The sequence below is a fragment of the Musca domestica genome, unplaced genomic scaffold, assembly GCF_030504385.1.
Source record: "Musca domestica strain aabys unplaced genomic scaffold, Musca_domestica.polishedcontigs.V.1.1 7, whole genome shotgun sequence".
NCBI lineage: Eukaryota > Metazoa > Arthropoda > Insecta > Diptera > Muscidae > Musca > Musca domestica.
The window spans coordinates 6014514-6038095 of record NW_026712383.1 but is presented as its reverse complement, the minus strand read 5'-3'; the positions used below and the strand labels follow the sequence as shown (position 1 = coordinate 6038095).

The 23582-nt window shown below is 35.1% G+C and overlaps 1 protein-coding gene across 2 annotated transcripts in view; it reads right to left on the bottom strand.

The window, feature by feature from the left end:
• Positions 1–23582, bottom strand: part of LOC101896101 (ATP-binding cassette sub-family C member Sur) — a 223289-nt gene that overhangs the window by 121688 nt on the left and 78019 nt on the right. Inside the window, exons 1-4 of one of the 2 annotated variants that reach the window (XM_020039687.2) lie at positions 15060–15127; positions 14696–14978; positions 13676–14548; positions 6385–6488 (exon numbers count right to left, since the gene is read on the bottom strand). In XM_020039687.2, coding sequence (XP_019895246.1) covers positions 6385–6488; positions 13676–14548; positions 14696–14921 — 1203 coding nt within the window. In that variant the 5' untranslated portion in view covers positions 14922–14978; positions 15060–15127. Of the gene's footprint in view, positions 1–6384; positions 6489–13675; positions 14549–14695; positions 14979–15059; positions 15128–23582 lie in introns of those variants that run through there. The other variant, XM_011297641.3, reaches the window with a different exon arrangement.

Below are 23582 nucleotides of genomic sequence, written 5' to 3'. Positions count from 1 at the left end.
AAAAAAATGCACAAACACATAATACCCTGACCACTCATACAGAAGTCTTATCATTAGCCTAGGTTCCACGCTTCCATATTTAAAAGAAGTAGAGGAGTTACTCTCCAAAAATTATTGATTCCAAACCAATTGGTGTTTTCATTACATTAATGGTATGGATAAGATATATAGAATAATTCCCGAACGGTATCCTGTTGCTTTCTGACAAGCAGTGTTGCAGAACAACCACAAAGGATGCCGACCCTGTACGTTGACAATTTATAAACCGCACACACATTTATTCCTTACAAGGTAGCATTTTCCATTTCCATTTTAAAGCTCAGCAATTGCAGTTCTCCGCAATTTTCATTTTAATTACTCGTATGGGGTGGGTGTTCGAACAATCACATGCGGGCGAGTGTGTATGTGTGAATATGTGTGTGTGTCGGTGTACGTCTCTGTGTCTCTCTGTCTTTTCTCAGGCGTGTGGTTTAACTGTTGTTTGGTTGGTTAATTTAAATAAATATGTTTACTTTTCGAAAATTTATAGCAACAGACATCAAAAGGTAAACGCTTGTAATGCCAGTAACAGCAACAGCAACAGCTATCAGCCAACGAAGCGAGGAGCCAAACAACAACAGCAACAAAAAATAAATGACTTAAGTTAAAACATGCAAATAATACCGAAGTAACACAAGGTTTATAAAGCAACAGCCAGCCTTGTTGCACGCTTAACAAATGGCAGCGGACTCATTATATCACATGGAAAGGCAAGCATCAGCAACAACAGCACAAAGGCTGTGAACCAGCGGAGTGCTCCGTATAGGAGGTACACATAGGTAGGTACTCTTACGGATTGTGGCTACACTCGGCGTGAACTGTTGAACTCCATCATCCACCTTTTGAATGGAAAAATTAATTATGCGCATACATGTGTTGTAAAAAATATTTGTAATTTGTTAGGTGTCAGAGTGTGAGTGGATACTCATACAAATGCGTATGTGTGTATGTAAACGTGTGTGGTTGGGTACGTTTAGTTTGTTGTTTGTAGAAAGTGAAGAAAAGCAAGCTATTAATACAAGGATTGGAGGAGTTGGGATGTGGTATTTAGAAAATGCTGTAACCATTACAACGATTTTATTGCAAACCAAATAATTTGTGGCTTCAACTTTAAATTGTGGATTTAAATCAACCTTGTATTATTTGTTTTTGATAGAAATTACACCAGGTAATTTCAAATAAAAGAACTTTCAAAAATAAGGTATTTAATAGGTCTGTTTATATATAACGGACCTTTTAGAAGTCTTATAAAAAAGAGAACACTTTTCTTAAAATATTTTTTTTTAAAAATCTGTTAAACGGAAAATTCAAGTCATTCTCTTTAATATACTCTCAAAAGTTTCACAGGCTTTCACTAAAAGAAACCTCTCTAAAGAGTCATTGTAAGGAATCTGTAGGTTAGATAAGACAACCTGAATCAATGCAAAAACTTTGTTAATGGCTATCCCACGTACATTATGAGAAGAGCTTTCTATTGAAAATCGTGAGTGCAAACGACGGCATCAAACTCTGAGTAGCTATTCCCTGAATAAACTCTCATTTGTCCACTAAACTTAGTGGCTTTTCGTGAAAGAAGAAATTCGAACAAAGTTTTCTTTTTATTGAAGGCATGAAGAGCTATAGAAGGACGTACTCCTCTGAAAAGCCTCAGAATCTGACAAAATTATACTTCCCATGAATTGAGAGCGATGTTTTAATTTTATCAAAATCAATCCATCCATCTCTAAGTTATCAAGGTCAACTTTCAGCTTATGATATTTTAATACCCTCAGCCATATGGCTAGAGATGGTATATACGGCCAAAACGTGCCTCAACGAAATAACGAATTCAGACCCTAGAACTCTTTGGACTAAATCCGTTTCGGGACATTTGGAGTCGATCTAGCGGTGTCCGTCCGTCTGTCTGTCTGGCTGGCTGGTGCGCCCGATAACTTTTGAAGGGAGTGATCCAAACTTGGTACATCGTAGTATTTTTGTCAAACTTAGATCGAGTTCGGAGATGGACGATATCAGACCGCTCCTTCTAGTACCCCCCCCCCCCCTCACAAAAAAAGTCGAAATGTTCAAAAAATTTATTTTCTGTTAGGACAGGTACGAAAATAGACATTATCGGTCCACCCAAACCCAAAATAAGCATCAGGTTCTCCCTATAATTCACGCATCCCATTATTTCTACTAATACAAGATCTGTTGTGAAGATGGGATATATCGGTCTACTCCTTCTGGTACCTCCACAACAATTGCTAAACAATTATGAATATCCATGAAGCTCATTAAAAAACGAAATTAACATCCGAATCCATTCACACTTGACATATATCAATATTTCCATCAACACAAGATCTGTTATAAAGATGGTAGAGATCAAACCATATTTTCTGGTACCTACAAGATTGGGGTTCAAGATTGTTGAAAAACGAAAAATCTGACATTTTTTGCTAATACAAGATCAGTTGTGAAGATGACATATAACTTCGAATCTCTTCTGGTACATATATATATCTAAATATTTCTCTCAACCAGAAACCTGAAACAAATATGGAATTTATGATTTCGCATAAAATTTGATATAAATATTCGATTTTCTTGTAATTTTTCCCATACCAATATTTTTATCTCTATTAGATGTTGTGCCCTGTTTGATCAAACGCATAACAGTACGTGACATCCAACCAAATGCTCGATGTCTCGTCATGTCGGTCACACTCAAACCCATCGTCATAACATATACCAATAAAAGGGATTGTTGAATAGTGTGTCATACAAAAATGTTCTATCAAAAAACAACAACAAATATGAAACAATTGCCAACGAAAAAGACACACACGTGATGAAGGCAAAGCGCAATCGCTACCTGCTTTCTCGATATGTGAAAAAAAAATATTTTGTAATAAAGAATTTCTTGGCGATTACTAAAATATTAAAGGTAATTCTAATTGGTCCACACAAAATTTTCACATTTCGTGGTTATTGACGAACAATCTAAAATGTTAGTCCTTATTAAAAAACAATAATCCCCTGAAAAATTTCCTCATTTTGATTGATTTCATAAATGTTTGCCTCCGGTATTGAGGTGTAAAAGAACACTATATGTTGATAGAAAATAGGCAAACAATATTTACCTCTTTTTTATGACCAAAATTTTATGATAATCACCAATAAATTGGGATTGTTAAGAATGTATTTCATTTTTTCTATTAATTTGTTGATGTCTATACACATTTTGTTATTGAACTCAATTTTATATTTACGCGGTGTTTGTTACTTCAAAATTACAGCGCACACAAAAACACACCCTCACCGTCGAAAGTAACACACACACACACTCTCTCAATTTAAGCACACGTACACAAATGACACACAATTTGACGATGACACGGTTCAATGTCATCGTTGACACCCTGCATTTATGGAGAACACCATGCAAATATTCGAGTCAGCCATGCCACGATCGAACTTTAGACAATGGCACATATGAATCAAAATGGGGGATGTTGTTGGTTGTCATTGCCTATCAAATACATAGCGCATGATTGAGTAGACAAAGTCAGTGTGTCGAAAAAAGCACAATTCATACAATTCGTCTTGTGCAGGCCTTTAGTATGAATATGGAATACTTCGGTCGACTATAACTGGTACCTCACGCACATATGAACATTTTCATAAAATTATCACATATCTCACATGAAGTCATGGAAGTAGTCGATATAGTCCAAATCTGGCACTCGCATATTTTTTTAGATCCTATATGAAATAGACAATTTTGGCCCATACCTTACAGTGTCAACAGTTTGATTAATTATAATAGAAGTCAAAATTCCAAATTTAAATACCTCCATCTGACTGCAAAACCGACTTTTTCAATTTGAGATTGGCGTTTAATTACATATCCAATTTACAGGGTAAGATCAAAAACTTCAACAAAGTCAAACGCCATAATTTTTACATTCTTTTTAAATTTTACTGAAGTAAAATAAAAGATGTCGGAAATAGCATCAAATTTTAGAATAAGTTTAAATTTCTTCTTAGAAAAATTAGAGTTCCAGCTCTATACAGCTCTACGTTTTCTTGCCATAAATTCGGCCCTTCATAGATTTTGGTGAATTTTTCCATGGCAGCCAAAAATTATGCAACGATATATTTATTTTTACCCATGCTTTGCACAAAAGCTTTGATTGCGTATGTTTCACAGACATGCACATCAAAGAGAGTAACTCTCGCTCTCTCGGTAAACATTGTCTGTGTTCATTTTATGTTAAAGTAAAAAATCAGTTCCGGTTGTGAATTTACAGATCGATGGTGAGTTTTATACACAAAACAATGATTGCGTCATGGTAGAAGAATATAGGTAGATGCATCTACGCTTGGGAACATTGATATGTCAAAATTTTTTGAACAAGTAAAAAACATTAAGTTCGGCCCGGACAAACTTTTAATACCCTCCAACTTAGGGTAATTGAAACACTAGAACCAATTTTGACCCACAAATACCAATTTTTAGAAAAATTGGTGGGAAAATGTGGCAAAAATCATCAAAATACCGAATATCGGGCTACACAAAAGCGTGGACCTATACATACAACATTTCGCCAACGGAGCTAGAACTCATTATGATCAACAAATTCCAATTTTTAGAAAAATCCGCGATAAAATGTGACAAAAACCATCAAAATACCGAATATCGGAAGATACCGTTATATGGAGGCTATACCAAAGCGTGGACCTATACATAAAATGTTATGTGGACCTATACCAATTTTTAGACAAATCAATGCAAAAATGTGACAAAAACCATCAAAATACCGAAAATCGGGATGTACCGTTATATGGCGACTATACCAAAACTTGGACCGATATGTCTCATCAATTCAATACCAACCATCCTAGACACAATAAACATTTTTCTGCTAATTTTTGACGCTCTACGACAAATAATGTGGGCTGTATCGTGATTTCAACAGAAAGACGGACAGACAGACGGACATCGTTAAATCGTCTTAAAATTTTATGCTGATTATGAAAATATATACATTATGGGGTCTACGACGAATATTTAGGGATGTTACAAACGGCATGACAAAGTTATTATAAGGAGGAGGTTCAAGGTATAAAAATAAGTGGATTTTTAAATGTTTTTTTATACGACGCAAATCAGAGGTGATTATAATATGAATTTTTCAATAATTCATTCAACATTTTCATTTCCAAAATTGGTTTAACAATCGGTTTGTTCCAGCAGCTGAATTAACACAAACAAAGTTTACCGAGAGAGAGAGAGATAGAGAGAGAGATAGGGACTCTCTAGATTTTCACGCCTGTGAAACAAACACAATCAAAGCTTTTATGTTGGTTGACGAATAAAATATAAAATCGAAATTGATTTCAGTCGACTTTATGTTGAGAAGAAAAATCGATTTTTTGTTGAAGAAAGAACTCTAAAAGTAGACTTTTCCTCTCTACCGGGTAGGGTGTCCATGGGATATTATTTAGTGCCTTTTAATATAAATTTTCTGCTCACACACACATGCTAATAAAAATTATTATTCCAGCCTCAGTTGATTCAACCATTTATAACGTAGCTCTTTATAAGACCAATTACGTCTATAAAAAATGTAAACTCAATAAAAGTAAGTATTAAATCATTAAGAACATTCCATTTCAGAAAAAAATGCTCTGTGAACAATTAAACAATTTCCAACACGACTCCCAAGTATCAAAATGTAGGTCAATCAATACTGCCTTGCTGCGTTTTTAGTACTCTCCCTCGCTCGCTCATCAAACACTTTAAGAGCATAAATTATGGAAACTGTTACAGTGCTGTCCAGTTTCCGTTTCGTTCGAAACAAAGAAATAAAATTCCCAATGAATTTCCATTCCATTTTAATTTCAAACGAGATTTTTATATCCATCATTTTGGTTGCCTGCCATTATTGAAGTTTTGGATATAAATCTGTCGGCCGCAAAAAAAAATTAGTAACTCTGCCCTGGTCCCTTTGCTCTCCCTCTCTCTCTCCCTTTTCCTCCCCCACTTACTGACTGGCTTTTTTGTAACTATAAATTAATTGCATTTTAAAACCATTTATTTTACATTACACTATCTCGTCTTTCTCAATTGTTGGCGTTTTTTCTCTTTTTGATTTCTTTTTGCCTTCGTTAAGTTGAAAAAAATCTATCGGAAAAAATAAATATTTTTTTCCATTGAATAATGTCCAATTTGTTATTTATTGTCAATGAAGCGTTGGCCAAATTGGATGGGAATTCTCGATAATTACCAGATCGATTCTGGAGAATTTTGTTTCATTTATCTCTAGCAAAGATTTACTACTACAGCAACTAAGTACTTACTTTCAACGGTATGGCCCAAACGTAGTGAGCAATCCAAAAGAAGGACATTATATTCAGGGTATCCTCAGACATCAAATTTGTTATGGCTCCAATGTCGTTTAGGGCTAGAAAAAAAGAAATATGGGAAATTTGATGTTATTTTGATTAAAACAAATAAATATCATTGAAATCAAGATGATTATATCACATGAATCAAATGTAAAGGACGAAATACATAAAAGGATGTTTTCGAACATAATTGGAAATTAGTGTCCAAGTAAAATATGAAACTGCTCCCGGAGATAATGGTACCAGATGACATCCACCATACGATGCCTTAAAACGATATACAGTATTGGCCAAATCCTAAGCACCTCTTCAGTACTTTTTTTTAAAATGATAATTTTTTTAAGACAACAAATTTTAAAACAATTTTTTTTATTTTTTTTAATTTATTTATACCTTTATTATTGAAAAACAAGAACTATAGGAATTCATAATTTATTAAAAAAATGTTAGAATTCAAAAAATATTTTAAGTCGAAATTATAAGTGGACTAAACTAAAGCACCCCCATTTTAAGGTGAAAAAAAAAACGATTGAAATCAATATTTCGTTGCGAATCCTTTATTCTGGATGACACACGCACATCTTTTAGGCATAGAGTTTATTAAATTATTAATTATATCAGGTGATATGGCTTCCCAGGCTATTTTTGCGGCTTCAAATAAATTTTCTTTGGTTTTGCAATTTTCTCGGTTGATTTTTGATTGGGTTAAGATCGGGGAACTGGGCAGGCCAAGGGAGAACTTTTATCAAATTGTTCTGAAACCACTTTTGTGTGTGCTTGGAGTCGTTATCTTGCTGGAATGTCCGTTGTAGTGGCATCTCTTCTTCAGCATAAGGCAACATCACGTCTCTTAATATGTCACGATACATAAAACGATCGATAATTCCATCAATCTTATGAATTAGCCCAATCCCTTGCCCAGAGAAACAACCCCAAACCATTATATTTCCGCCTCCATGCTTTACAGTGCCTTTGCAATATTTAGGATTTAACCTTTGCCCATTTGGTCTGCGTACACGCCTTATACCATCTGAATCCTTTAAATTAAACTTAGATTGGTCAGAAAACAGCACAGTTTTCCATTTTTGGACACTCCAGCTGAGATGGCCCTTTGCGAATTCAAGTCTGGCTTTTCTATTTTTTGACGATATGAAAGGTTTTTTCTGGTCGTCTACTGAATAATCCGGCCTCTACCGCCTTTCTGCGAATAATTCGCTAATTTTTAAATCTAAGCGGTTCCGTATGTGACTAGAAGATGCTGTAGGATCATTTTGGATTGTCATTTTGATTAAGGAGTCTTCCTGTCGCGAAGTTTCACGTGGCCTTCCTCCAGAATGAGTAGGAGATGTGCGACCAGTCTGCAAAAACTTTTTAATTAGCCTAGAAATAATTGATCTGCTGATCGAATATTTTGCACTCAATTGATGTCTTTATAAGCCGGCTTTCCAATCATCAAGAATTCTAATCCGCTTCCATTTGCGACTTAAAATATTTTTTTAATTTTAACTTTTTTCATTAAATTCTGAATTCCTTAAGTTTGTGTTTTTCAATAACAAAGATATAAATAATTAAAAATAAAAAAAAAAAAATTTAATTACTTTGTTTTCTTAAAAATATTATCATTTAACAAGTAAAAAAGCTGTAAGTTCGGCCGGGCCGAACTTTTAATACCCTCCACCATTTGGTACAAATCTGGCAATTTCCAAAAAAAAAAATAAAATAAATAAATAAAATAAAAAAATCCTTTAAAAATTCTGTTAAAATCTTAAAAATACCGAATGTCTATACGACGACGTATACCTGCATAGGCAACTTTTGTCATAAGTTATTACAACATTTAAATGCGAAACATGAAGAAAAATTTGTTTATAATGTAGCTAAAATCATCAAAATACCGAATATAGGGGGTACCGTTATATGGGGGCTATACGAAGACGTGGACCTACATGGCCCATTTTCTGTTTTCTGCTGCAGTAACTATTACGAACTTCAAATACCAAATTTGGAACGGTTCCGTTCAATAATGTCGCTAAAATCATCAAAATACCGAATATCGGGGGGTACCGTTATATGGGGGCTATACGAAGACGTGGACCTGCACAGATAATTTTCTGTCTTAGTCTGTAGTATCCATTACGAACTTCAAATGCCAAATTTGAAACAATTCCGGTGAATAATGTCGCTAAAATCATCAAAATACCGAATATCGAGACCGCTATGGGGGCTATATGAAAACTTGGACCTACATGACCCATTTACGAACTTAACCTGCCTACTGGCAAAATATACATGTGTGCGAAATTTTAGCCTTCTATCTCAATTTGTTAGAAAGATAGCGTGATTACAACAGACAGACAGACAGACGGACAGACAGACAGACACACAGACAGACAAACGGGCATGGCTAAATCGTCTTAGAATTTTACGCTGATCAAGAATATATATACTTTGTTGGGTCTGACGTGAGTATTTCGAGGAGTTACTAACGGAATGACAAAATTAATATACCCTCCATAGTATGGTGGAGGGTATAAAAAATATGTACTGAGGGGGTGCTTAGATTATGGCCGATATTGTATATACCCATTAAAAAAAAAATAATATAGACGTCAATAGTAGCCTGCAAATTGTCCGATGGACAGAAAGCTAGCCAATAAAAAGTGGCAGGCAGCGGATCCATTGAAACCGCTATCAGTTATGACTATCATGTTCTTGGACTCCTCGTAAAAATCTTTACGTCGCATAAAAGACTCTCGTCGCTTAATTTTGGAGTTGGAGTTTGGATTTATGCCCGAAATTGCAAATGTTAGCGGTTGATGGTCCGTAAAAAATATTAGGGTTTTCCCTCCCGTGAAAGGACAGCACCTACGATGTGAGAGAAAGCGTCCGCGGTTTTGGAAATTTGAAAATTTGGGTATATCAACGTTACATTTTCAGACGCAAGCTTTTCTTTTTCTGTACACTGTCGAATTAAGTATGAGTTCTTCGACTGTGATTGTGTGAACTTCAGGGAGATTCGGCAATATTTTTGGTTGATTCGTTATTTGGGCCCCAAATGTGGTATTGCGGATGAAAAATATAAAGAAACTGGCTGACCCGGTCCGTGCTCTTGCCTCATCGTTTTAGTTTGTAACGATAACTTTTTATACCCTTCACCATAGTATGGAGTTTGTCAATCCGTTGGTATCACCTCAAAATAAACATTTTAGACCCCACAACGTATATATATTCTTGATCAGAATAAAATTTTACTCAAATGTGTGTTTCGTCTGCAGATCACGTTTAGTTATAGGTCCCACATAACTGTACCTCCCTATATTCGATATTTTGATGATATTCACTGGAATTATTTCAAATTTCGAATTTGAAGTTCCTAATTGCACTACAGTCTATGACAGATAAGAATTTGTCCGATCTCTACCATCCTCACAAAAGATCTTGCGATTATGGAAATATTGAGATGTACCAAGTCTAAATGGAATCGAATGTTAATTTCGCATTTTATGAACTTCATGGATATTCAAAATTTTAACCTTATGCGGGCGACCTTTTATGGGGGAGTTACCAGAAGGAGTGGACCGATATTGCCCATCTCCGAACTCGATCTAAGTTTGACAATAATACTACGATGCACCAAGTTTGAATCAAATCGGATACTCACTTCGAGGGTTATCGAGCACAACAGACAGACCTACAGACGGGCGGATAGACATCGCTAGATCGACTCCAAATGTCCTGAAACGGATGGTGGTGGTTCCCTGTGTGTTACGATTATTCTGGCAAAGGAAGGATATGGGTAGTATGGAAACCTCATTCAGTGATGATTTAGCTGACCTTCCCCTCTTTACAGTCTCCATCTAATCTTGCTCTCTGGAGCAACTAACTTCTCTTTATACCCTACACCACAAGGTGGTCAGGGTATTATGTCTTTGTGCATTTGTTTGTAACAGGCAAAAGGAAACGAAATAGACTCATAGCTCCTTTTGATGATCTGCATAGAATCACTTTCTGAGTTGATTTATGCATGTCAGTTCGTCCGTCCGTCTGTCCATGAATTCTTGTGAACAAAGTGCAGGTCGCATTTGTTATCCGATTGAGATGAAATTTTCCAAACAACATTTGTTTGGCCCAAGGACGAATCCTATTGATATTGGAGATAATCGGTAAAAATTTAGATATAGCCCCCATATATATCTTCGTCCGATTTGACTTTTATTGTGCACCAAACGTGTAATATCAGCCCGAATAGTATGGAATTTCGCACATACAACCAAATTAGGCCTGAAAATAAGTATGCCAAATTTGATCGAAATCGGTTCAGATATAGCTATAGCTCCCCTATATATTGTTCGTCCGATTTGTTATTTTTGCCCTCCGCAGCCGTAATATGCACTCTGCAACAACAATATTTGGGGAAATATATAAAATGCAGCTTAGAAATACATTTGCTAAATTTTATCGAGATCGTTTCAGATTTGGATATAGCTCCCATATATAACTTCGTCCCATTTAACTTTAATTTGCATCAAACGTCTAATATTAGCCCAAATAGGATGGAATTTGGCACATACGACCGAATTGAGTCTAGAAGGTAGTATGCCAAATTTGGTGAAGATCGGTTCAGATATAGCTGTAGCTCCCATATATATTGTTCATCCGATTTCTTGTATTTGTTACCCACAACCGTAATATGCACTCCGTAACAACGATATTCAGAGAAATATATGAAATACAGCTCAGAAATATATTTGCCAAATTTTATCGAGATCGGTTCAGATTTGGATATAGCTCCTATATATATCTTTATCTGATTTCAAATTAATTTTGCACCAAATGGGCAATACATGCCCGAATTTAAAAGGTACAAATGCTTCGGCATATTTAGTCCTTTGAATTTTAAATTATAAATAAAATCATAGGGTGTATGACTGAATTCTCCCATAAAAACTTTTAATTGTTATGTGGAGGTCAAATAAATTAGCAAAGTGGTGTAGGGTATCATAAAATCGGCCCCGCCCGACTTTAGGACTTTCTTTAATGGTTTTATATAGATCCAGAAGATTCCAATGTTCCTTTGTCATTAGAGTTAACCGCTTCCGGAAGATAAAAATTACCAAAGATCTATCGACTTACATGTTAATTTTTCCATTTCGCTGTCGACACGCTACGAGGTGAAGAGAGAACAGGCAAGAACGGGCAATCCATTTCAAATTTATAGACTGGAATTTCAGTTTATAAGAATTTTTCCCACTCCATGAAAATGAAAAGTTACTGACAACAAAAGTTCTGCAGAAGTACTAAAATGACTCTGGAAGGGAGAGTCCGACTTGATCCAAACTTGGTACATGGTAGTCTTATTATATATTATATATATTAGATTATTATTATATATATTAGATCGTCACTGAAATAGGCAATATCGGTCCTCTCCTTCTGGTATCTCCCACACAAAAGGTCAAAACTTTCAAATAAAATATCATGCTTCTTAGAAAGAGAAAGGATCATTCGATGTTCCTCCAATCTTGCAGTTCTTAATATTTTCACCAGTTCTAGATGAGGTGCAAAAATGGACAATATCGGCCCACTCCATCAACTACCTCATCCATAAAGGGTTAACATTTTGTATAATTATAACTCTTATAAAATGTGAAATAATAGTCCGATTATTTTCAAATTACACATATTCTAATATTTTTACCAGCTCAAGATCTATGCTATATCGGACAACTCCATCTGATACCTCCCCCACAAGGGTTAACATTTTGAATAATAACAAAGCTCACAAAATGGGAGAAAATCATTCGGTTTCTTTCAAATTCGACACGTTCCAATATTTTTTATTGACAGGCGATTTGTTGTGAGTGTGGTAGATATCGGACTACTCCTTCTAGTACTCTCAAAACGCGAAATGGGCATCCGATTCCTTATAAACGGCGTATCCTAATGTTTCCACCTAGACAATATCTTATGTAAATATGGGATATAGCGACCAAATCCTTCTGATACCTTCCCCACAAAGAGGTCAATATTTTGGATAACAAAACGCTCATAAAATGCAAAACAAGCATTCGGGTAACGATTCTTTCCCAGAAAGGGTAACGATTTTAAATACTTATATTTATCGATATCTTGAGAAACTGAAAATTGGTTGAGTGTATGCAGCAGTCGTCATTGCCGGCTGATTCCATTTAACTTATTAAATTTAGGAACTAACAAGTAAAAAAGCTGTAAGTTCCGCCGGACCGAACTTTTAATACCCTCCACCATTTGGTACAAATTTGACAATTCCCAAAAAAAATAATAATAAAATTCGTTAAAAATTCTGTTAAAACATTAAAAATACCGAATACATATACGACGACATGGACCTGCATAGGCAACTTTTGTCATAAGTTATCACAATATTTAAATGCGAAACTTGAAGAAAAATCTGTTTAGACTGTAGCTAAAATCATCAAAATACCGAATATAGGGGGTACCTTTATATGGGGGCTATACGAAGACGTGGACCTGCACAGACAATTTTCTGGCATGGCCTGAAGTATCACTTACGAACTTCAAATGCCAAATTTAAAACAATCCCGGTAAATAATGTCGCTAAAATCATCAAAATACCGAATATCGGGAGGGTACGGTATATGGGGGCTATACGAAGACGTGGACCTACATGGCTCATTTTTTAACTTAGGATGTAGCATCCATTTCGAACTTCAAATACCAAATTTGAAACGATTCCGGTAAATAATGTCGCTAAAATCATCAAAACACCGAATATCGGGGGGTACTGTTATATAGGGGCTATACGAAGACGTGGACCTGCATAGATAATTTTCTGTCTTAGGCGGTAGTATCCATTACGAACTTCAAATGCCAAATTTCAAACAATTCCGTTAAATAATGTCGCTAAAATCATCAAAATACCGAATATCGGGTACGGTACGGTATTGACTTCATTTTGGTCAATACCATTGCACTGTTTTTCTCTGTATATCTCTCTCGTTCTGCATCTTTATTTGGTGAAGGTTATAATTTAAAACATTTTGGTTCTTGCAACGAATCGCCATTACATTCAACTTAACCCATAATTTGCTACAATGGTGAATACAAAATTCTTACAAATGCCAAATATACCTCCATAATCCCAATGAACCTAATATTACCTTCTCTTTAAGTGTTACAATTTCCCTTTTTCAAAACCTAATACTTATTTGTATTATTTGAAAATGTCTTCAGGAATACTTACAGTTGTTGTCATTCGATTTTGGGACATTGTTGTTATTCTTCATCGATGTTGGTAGTGTTGTTGTCGGTAAATTGATCTGCTCTCCAGCATTATTATCATCATTACGACCACCACCACCTCCATTGGTATCATCAATGAGACTATCATTATCTGACCTAGATGTCGTTGTCATCGTCGTATTGCAATTACTATTCTTCACACCATTTTCCGTTCTGCAATGATTATCATTCGATTGTTGCAAGTCATTCGACATTTCAGTTTCCTTTGTGTCTTCCAAGCTCTTGGAGGCAGTGGCGATGCTGTTGGTGTTGGAGGCATTACTGCTGTTTGTGTCAATGAATGCCGAATTTAACAATAGTGTTTTACGATAGATGAGACCCTGCAGTGATGTCTTGATGCGAATCCCTGTCATATTAAGGATGTGCGTCGATGCCTGTGACAAGGCACCCTGGGCCAGGGCAGCCAACAGGACCAGCCAGGCAATGCACCAGCCATTCGTTACCAAATCCAACCATGTGGCATAGTAAATTTCCACTTCACTCACACTGGCGATGCCGTCAAGACCCAGTGGGGAGTAGGACGAGGCATAAGATGAAAAGCCAGCTGGAAGTGGGGCATAAGGCTGTGTGGTGGTTGCGTTACCATTGGCAATTTGATGATTATACACATCGGTATTAATATTTCCAAAATCATTGTTATCAATGGTGTCGTAACTGGGTAGCATCCAGGCTGGATCTCTTGTTGTATTTGCATTGGATCCTGTTGCAATGGCAGCAGCAGAGGCAGCTGCGGCGGCAGCATCAGTTACGACATTGACTGCCTTTTGGGCTATTTCTCTGGCATTAATGGCCTGGTTACTTCTAATGTTTCTTCCTATAATGACACAATGAGATTGGTAATAGAAACACACACACATACCGAGAGAGAGAGAGAGGGAGGGGGATAATGAGAAGCATTTGCTTCTCCTGGGAGAGGGTGGTAATTTTGTGCAATTGATGTATTGTTATTACCATTACTTACTTATATTGTTGTTGGTGTTGTTGTTGCCGATGCTGCCCGCTTGATGGTTATCAGAAATGAAATTCTGCTTACTCTCATTGTTGTTGTTGTTGTTGCTATCGCTCTGACTATCGTAATGTATGCCATACATGATTTCGATATATTGCACAATTTGCTGTATAGCCAACGGGCCAATCACCGCAAATAAATCGCCGAACAACTTTAAAAGACCACCCAAAGTGAACATCCGCCAACTGTTTTTCAAATAGCACAGCCACAGGGATGGAGGCTTGTCCGAATGTTTCTGTAATGGACATTGTTGGAGAACATTAATATCAACACAGAGAAAGGATCATCGCATTAAATATGTCACTGCTATCATTACGTGAAATTTTAAGTGAAACTTGAGGCGAAAAGTATTTTTATTGAATAGGAAAAATTGAGTCAATATATTTTCGAAATAGTTTAAAATTTTAAATAAATTTTGATTTGTTAGAAAATGAAATATGGATAATTTTCAAAAAAAAAAAAAAAAAAATATGTATGTATGTATATGTTTTGCAAAAAAGTGCTTTTTATAACAGCTAGAAGTTGAATGGTCCACCAAACAAAACGGAACCCCAAATTTAAAATATTTTCAAAATATTAAAGATATGAAGGTACGTTTCAAACATTTCATGCTACCAACAAAAAATCAGTGGCATTTAAAACGCAAATCTTAATTTGTCAAAGAATTTAAATTTAAACCAGTAACGAAAGTTCTAAAGTCAGGCGGGCCGATTTTATGATACCCTACACCACTTTGCTAATTTAGTTGAGCTCCACATAACAATTAAAAGTTTTTATGGGAGAATTCAATCATACACGCTATGATTATAATTATAATTTAAGATTCAAAGGACTAAGCCGAAGCATTTGTATCTTTTAAATTCGGACTTGTATTGCCCATTTGGTGCAAAATTAATTTGAAATCAGATAAAGATATATATGGGAGCTATATACAAATCTGAACCGATCTCGATAAAATTTGGCAAAGATATTTCTGACCTGTATTTGATATATTTCCATGAATATCGTTGTTACGGAGTGCATATTACGGCTGTGGGTAACAAATACAACAAATCGGATGAACAATATATATGGGAGCTATATCCAAATTTGAACCGACATCGATAAAATTTAGCAAAGGTATTTCTGAGCTGCATTTCATATATTTCCCCAAATATTGTTGTTACAGAGTGCATATTACGGCTGCGGAGGACAAAAAGGACAAATGGGATGAACATTATATATGGGAGCTATAGCTATATCTGAACCGATTTCGATCAAATTTGGCATACTTATTTTTAGGCCTAATTTGGTTGTATGTGCAAAATTCTATACTATTCGGGCTGATATTACACGTTTGGTGCACAATAAAAGGCAAATCGGACGAAGATTTCAATAGGGTTCGTCCTTGGGCCAAACAAATGATATGTGCAAAATTTCATCTCAATCGGATATCGGACATAAATGCGACCTGCATTTTGTTCACAAGAATACATGGACAGACAGACGGACGGACGGACAGACGGACTGACATGCATAAATCGACTCAGAAAGTGATTCTATGGAGATCCTCAAAAGTAACTATGGGTCTATCTCGCTTCCTTCTTCATGTTACAAACAAATGCACAAAGACATAATACCCTTACCACTATGTGGTGTAGGGTATAAATAGAGACTACCTTATTTTCGTCGCTAATTTAACAACAAAATTCGTTAATTACCGACATTATTAGCAATTAAAAATTACTATAATTGATAATTACACAGTGCAGCAAAATGCTTTCAATAATTATAGAACAAATTCAGTATATTATGAAAGTATAGCTAAAAATAGAAATATTGAAAACACATTTTAGGATTAAAGCTGTACTTAATGCGAGTTTATTTAATTCTCCTACAATGCATAATTTCAGAAGGATGACGTCAGGGACAAAAATATTTTTCATCAAATCTTACCAGAAGTCACAACAAAAAAGTAATCATTATTTCCATAATATATCAAAAATTTTGAGGTTCTCAGGCCAAACTGGATAGAGTCATATTAGGATATTAGTTAAGCCCTTGCACAATGGATTCACATTCAATTTTCTTTGCCATACCTAAATCCTAGAAATCAACAGTGAACTCTATACCAAATTTAAGTATTCAAGCTCCCTCAACTGGAAATTTAGTACCATTAAGTACTTATCGAAAATCATAGTACGGATTCCAAAATCCACCTCCTTTTCACAGAAATATATAGCAACAGTGGCCTAAATATCACATTTCAGTATTCCAGCCCTATCCTAAGTTCCATTCCCAAATTTAATGTCATACTTTTTGTACAGTTATACTACACATGCCCAAAACCACCTCCTTCTCTCCACCCTTAGACACCATCCTCGTTACTGTCAGAACTTAATTTCTATATCAACAACCTATGGGCATGTTTTGTGGCATTTTGTTCTTCACGTACGTTCATAGTACGTGTTCCAAACAAACTTCGTTCTGTCAACTGCAGACACCAACAGTGGCATCAATATAAAATTTCAGAATACTAAATTTAGTACCATTTAGTGCTTTTCGTACAAATATAGTACACATTTCCAAAACCAGCACCATATCTTAATTCCAAATACCAACAGAGATCTCAATATCATATTTTAGAATCCCTTCACCCAGTACCAAATTTAGTACTATTCAATACTTTCCGTACAAATATATGACACATTTTCAAACCATCGCCAAATCTCGCGATCCTACCGGATGTATCCAAAAAAAACCAGTAAATAAAGTCCTAAAGTCAGGCGGGTCGACTTTATGATACCCTACACCACTTTGCTAATTTATTAGAGCTCAACATAACAATTAAAAGATTTTTTGGGATAATTTAATCATACACGATATGATTATATCGAAGCATTTGTATCTTTTAAATTCGGACTTGTATTGCCAATTGGTGCAAAAATAATTTAAAATCAGATAAAGATATATATGGATATATAAATATATAATAAGATATATAATCTGAACCGATCTCGATAAAATTTGGAAAAGGTTTTTCTGAGCTGTATTTGATATATTTCCCTGAATATCAATGTTACGGAGTGCATATTACGGCTGTGGGTAACAAATACAACAAATCGGATGAAAAATATATATGGGAGCTATAGCTATATCTGAACCGATTTCGATCAAATTTGGCATACTTATTTTCAGGCCTAATTTGATATATTTCCCTGAACATCGTTTTTACGGAGTGCATATTACAGCTTGGGTAATAAATACTAGAAACCGGATGAACAATATATATGGGAGCCATAGCTATATCTGAACCGATCTTCACCAAATTTGACATACTAGCTTCTAGACTCGATTTGGTCGTAAGTGCCAAATTCCATCCTATTTGGCCAAATATTAGACGTTTGGTGCACAATAACAGGTAAATCACACGAAGTTATATATGGAAGCTATATCCAAATCTGAACCGATCTGAAAATTTAGCAAATGTATTTCTGAGCTGTATTTGATATATTTCCCAAAATATTGTTGTTACAGAGTGCATATTACGGCTGCGGAGGACAAAAAGGACAAATGGGATGAACATTATATATGGGAGCTATAGCTATATCTGAACCGATTTCGATAAAATTTGGCATACTTATTTTCTGGCTTAATTTGGTTGTATGTGCAAAATTCCATACTATTCGGGCTGATATTACACGTTTGGTGCACAATAAAAGGCAAATCGGACGAAGATATATATGGAAGCTATATCTAAATTTTGACCGATTATCTCCAATTTCAATAGGGTTCGTCCTTGGCCAAACAAATGATTTGTGCAAAATTTCATCTGAATAGGACAATAAATGCGAACTGTATGTACTTTGTTTACAAAAATACATGGACAGACGGACAGATAGAAGGAATGTATCTGGAATGTATCAACGTTTCAGGGGTGAGTGTTAAAAATCGAAAATTTGCCATTAGGGTCACTCCTACGGGTTAGGCTTAACTGAACATTTTCCAATTCGTATTAAAAATAATCGAATGCAGTAAAAGTTAATAAAAATGTTATCATCATATGCAGCGCTAAGAAAATTTTGAAAATTAAGAGATCGGGTCCAAAGGTTTGGTATAAGCAACTCTTTTTGTGTTGTTCTTTTTTATACCCTACACCACAAGGTGGTCAGGGTATTATGTCTTTGTGCATTTGTTTGTAACAGGCAGAAGGAAACGAGATAGACCCATAGTTCCTTTTGATGATCTGCATAGAATCACATTCTGAGTCGATTTATGCATGTCCGTCCGTCCGTCTGTCCGTGTATTTTTGTAAACAAAGTACAGGTCACATTTATTGACCGATCCAATTTTGCGAAGATCTTTTGTTTGGCCCAAGGACGAACCCTATTGAAATTGGAGATAATCGGTCAAAATTTAGATATAGCTCCCTTATATATCTTCGTCCGATTTGCCTTTTATTGTCCACCAAACGTGTAATATCAGCCCGAATTGTATGGAATTTTGCATATACATCCAAATTAGACCTAGAAATATGTATACAAAATTTGATAAAAATCGGTTCAGATATAGCTATAGCTCCCATATATATTGTTCATCCGATTTGTTATTTTTGTCCACCGCCGCCGTAATATGCACTATGCACCAACAATATTTGGGGAAATATATCAAATACAGCTCAGAAATACATTTGCTAAATTTTATCGAGATCGGTTCAGATTTGGATATAGCTCCCATATATAACTTCGTCCGATTTACCTTTTATTGGGCACCAAACATCTAATATTTGTCCAAATGGGATGGAATTTGGCACTCACGACCGAATTGAGTCTAGAAGCTAGTGTGTCAAATTTGGTGAAGATCGGTTCAGATATAGCTATGGCTCCCATATATATTATTCATCCGATTTGTTATATTTGTTACCCACAACCGTAATATGCACTCCGTAACAACGATATTCAGGGAAATATATCAAATACAGCTCAGAAATATATTTGCCAAATTTTATCGAGATTGGTTCAGATTTGGATATAGCTCCCATATATATCTTTATCTGATTTCAAATTAATTGTGCACCAAATGGGCAATACAATTCCGAATTTAAAAGATACAAATGCTTCGGCGTATTTAGTCCTTTGAACTTTAAGTTATAATTATAATCATAGCGTGTATGATTGAATTCTCCCATAAAAAACTTTTAATTGTTATGTGGAGCTCTACTTAATTAGCAAAGTGGTGTAGGGTATCATAAAGTCGGCCCCGCCCGACTTTAAGACTTTCTTTACTGGTTTAATTTTGAAAATGTACTAAAGATGCTAAATATTTCCCATTCCTATGGAGTAATTTGTGTATGTAACTATGAGGGTCACCCTTTATGTAGGCAAATTCGGAAAAATACAAATGTATCAAATATGGCATTATAGGTATTGATCGAGAGGAAAGCTGGATCTCTGAATTGTTTAATGTATGAAAAACCATATGTTTGGACTTTCCAGTCAAAACAGTTAGAATAGTTCAAAAATGTACTAATTTGTGGAAATTCTGAAAATATAACCAAGCTTAATATTTATTTGTAATATACCAAAGCTACTATTAGAACAAGTAAGCAAAGGCTATAGTCGTGCGGGGCCGACTATGTTATACCCTACAACACTACAATATGTTAGAAGCCCCCTTATGTCTAAATCAATATTGGAAGATTTCGTTGTTGAAATTAGGATTTTGACTACGGACATTTGCCCAATATTTATGCACTCCGTAGGGCTGTTAGTTGATGTAGTCCATTTTACAGCTAAAGATAATACAATGGTCATCCAAAATACTAGAATTCTTCCCTGTCCTTAACTCTCTTCACAGGCGTGTCGATTGGCTTCAATTGTGTGATCGGAAAAACATTTTTGTTTTTGGTTGATTTGAACCCCAAAATATTTTGCAATTATCTCCAAAAGCAAGAAGCCCCTCTATCTATATGATTTGCTTGCCTACGATATTTGGCTATATTCGTCAACGAAATCAGCATAAAAAAGCCAGAAGATCGCCTTTTGTGTATTTCGGATATCGCCTGTAAGTAGTACTGGTATTTTTTTCACACAAAAGTAGTGGTCCATTCTACCCGCTGTCCTAAACTCTAACTTCATGCGAGATTTCGTGTTCTTTGGTTTCTATTTGTGACCTTTATAACGGCTGCAAAATCACTTTCTCCCACTTTTTTAGTTTTTGCTCCTTTTAAACCCCTAAATATATTGCGGACATCATTGAAAACAATAGGCCTAGCCCTTCTGAGCCCAACCTTACCCTTGTGAAAATTTTCGTGAGGATCGGACGATATTTGCAATTCTTATATAATATCCCCAACCTGTGTTGTAAGATGAAAAAATATTACAAAATATTATAAGTCAAATTGAAAAAATCGCATGCGATAAAAAATATGAAAAAAATAAAAAAAATTCACAAAACACTACAAAATCTATATTAACATCATTATTGGCATATTTTTCTGCGATTTTTTTAGATTTTATAATTTTATGTCAAGGGGGCATTCTAAGTTGACAAAATTTGTCAAAATCGGTCCAGCCATTCTGGAAATATAAGTATTCTAGCTAACATCCCCTTCCTTTGTATATATACATTTTATATATTTCGATATATATATCCTACATTTTAACTATCGACATCTACGTAACGGTCAGAATTGACCTGTTCGTCTATTTGTGATTTTGCCGGGACTGCGAATATTTTTAGTCCCGACAAAATCACAAATAATGGAAAATTTGACTTTTATTTAACACAAATGTTGTGGCCTATTTCACCCACTAAATATTACCCGATGACCATACAAATTGTAAGGCTTCTGTCCAGCCCTAAGCTCTAGCTCCATGCTAACTTCCGCTTCGATTGGTCTATAATTGCGACCTGTAGAGCAACAACAATATAAGGAATTTTTTCAGTTTCTGGTTCATTTCAACCCCTAAATATTATGCTATCATCTCCAAAAGAAATAGGGTTCTGTTCTGACCCTAGCCCCACCTCCATTCTTAATTTCGTGAAGATCGGGCCATAATTGCGACCTGTAGCTTGATAACAAATTAACATGGACAGACCGACAGACCGACAGACGGACAGACGGACAGACGGACGGACGGACATACATAGCTAGATCGACTCAGCTCGGCGAGATAGGAAGATCCATATATACTTTCCTATGTGGGAAATCAATATTTCGTGGTGTTACATAATTTTTGGCCCAATCAAACTTATAATACCCCCAACACATAGTATTGTAGGGTATAAAAATTTCAAGTTCCAACTATTTCAAGCATAACAAGTTTAACAAGTAAAAAAGCAGCTAAGTTCGGTCAGGCCGAACTTTTAATACCCTCTAACATTTGATAGGAACTCGCTAAATCGCCTTAGAATTTTGCGCCTTAGAATTTTGTCGGTATATATCGATAAGCTACAAATACTAATATACCCTCCATACACACCTCTTTTACAGACATATATATACCCTCAGCCTATGTCCGTTTACGATTATTCAAAATGTTGACCCTTCATAGGAGATATACCGAAGGAGTGGTCCAATATTGGCCATTTCACATATGATCTATATCCGATATAAATATTGCGACGTGCAAGGTTTAGACTATATCGCCTACTTTTCTATTATGTTGAAATATTTTCATATTTTTACACTTCATCTAATAAAAATACGGGCATGTGCAGAATTTACTTATTTTCAATTAAAATGTAATTATTTTGTGAGACAGGGCCGACACATCCCATATTTATAAATGATTTGATTTGTTTGAAACAAATCGCTAACTTTTGTCGAAAATTTTGAATCTTTGTTGGGAATGTATCGAAAAAATGGGCGAGAATGGTTATTCAAAATGTTTACCCTTTGTTAGGGAGGTGCCAGTACATAACATATAATTTTAGCGTGATTCTGCAATAAATCGCCAACTTCTGTTGAAAACTGTGGGTCTCTTACTATCGTTTATTTTTTACTGGCAATTTCGTTTATTACTTTTTGTTATAAAAATTAAAATACAAATAAGGAAACAGAAACCTTTGATTGTTTGTCACTGACAGAAAAAAAGAGCTACTCCAAAACCCCAACATATGATTTTATTCGACAAATTTGCGAAAAATATTTCCAAGGAAACTATAAACCTAAAATGAGGAATTTTAACAAAAAATTCAATTTTAATTTTTTTCTTGCAATTATTTTTTGTGTTACACGGTGTATTTAATGGTCTATATTTTGGTATAGCCCTATATATACACGATTTAAAATATATGGAAGTCTATGAGATCAGAAATAATTCAAAAAGGTTTTTGTAAGCCAATGTTCAATTACTTAAATATATTTTGACTTCTGTTTTGATTATTCAAATTGTTGACCCTCTATAGAGTAGGAAGGAATGGGCCAATATTGTCTATATCGTATCGGACCTAAATCAATGTGATATAAATATTTCGACATGCCAGGTCTGGTTTATATTGGTTACTTCCTTCACTTTATATAAGATAGTGAAAATTTTCAGAATATGTTAATATGTGTGTGTGTGGCTTGGCTAAAAATTATAGTTTGTTTTAATTATTAATATTACCTTCCAACAAATCGAGAACTTTCTCAATAACTTGCTAGGAAAAATGCATGCATTTTAACATTTAAAAATCCCCATGACTAACTATATTTAAATAGGTTTAAAAATATGTTTATGATTTCCTCAATGAATGACTTTCTTCTAAATAATATAAATTTTCATAAATATATATATACATATAATAATTTCCAAGGTTTTCTGCGCAAAAAACATCGATTCCTTAGGACAATTTTGAAAAACCACGTAACTAA